Below are 432 nucleotides of genomic sequence, written 5' to 3' on the forward strand. Positions count from 1 at the left end.
AGTCAGATTTCTTTCTGCTAGCAAGAGCTGATCGGAGTGGTACTGGCACATCTGTTTGTGGCGCTCAGCCTCAGAGCCTCTCTTTCTTCTTCAGAGATTTGTGTACAGCATTTGGAAAAGATGTACTGAAATTAGTAGAAGCTAGACCCATGATACATGAACTGCTAACTGAAGGAAGAAGATCCAAGACGAACAAAACAAAAACCCTCGCTACCTGGGCGACTAAAGAACTGAGAAAACTGAAGAATCAAGCTTGGTAAGAGATTACACCCACCTCCTTTTCATGTTGCATAATTATGAAATTGGCTAAACTCCTGAGCCTGAAAGAGATGCTTCGCAAAAGCCTTGTTCTCTCGAAGGTTGTTTCTCATTTATTTTCCTGTAAACAAGCCCCATCTGTGGTCTTGTACAGCAGAACAAATCACAAACCGA

At 42.4% G+C, this 432-nt stretch overlaps 1 protein-coding gene across 2 annotated transcripts in view; it reads left to right on the forward strand.

The window, feature by feature from the left end:
- Nucleotides 1–432, forward strand: part of KPNB1 (karyopherin subunit beta 1) — a 21673-nt gene that overhangs the window by 19379 nt on the left and 1862 nt on the right. The window contains exon 19 of one of the 2 annotated variants that reach the window (XM_009634212.2): nucleotides 95–260. In XM_009634212.2, the coding sequence (XP_009632507.1) occupies nucleotides 95–260 (166 nt within the window). Of the gene's footprint in view, nucleotides 1–94; nucleotides 261–432 lie in introns of those variants that run through there. The other variant, XM_035889848.1, reaches the window with a different exon arrangement.

The sequence above is a fragment of the Egretta garzetta genome, unplaced genomic scaffold (assembly GCF_000687185.1).
Source record: "Egretta garzetta isolate BGI_Z169 unplaced genomic scaffold, ASM68718v1 scaffold942, whole genome shotgun sequence".
Taxonomy (NCBI): Eukaryota; Metazoa; Chordata; class Aves; order Pelecaniformes; family Ardeidae; genus Egretta; species Egretta garzetta.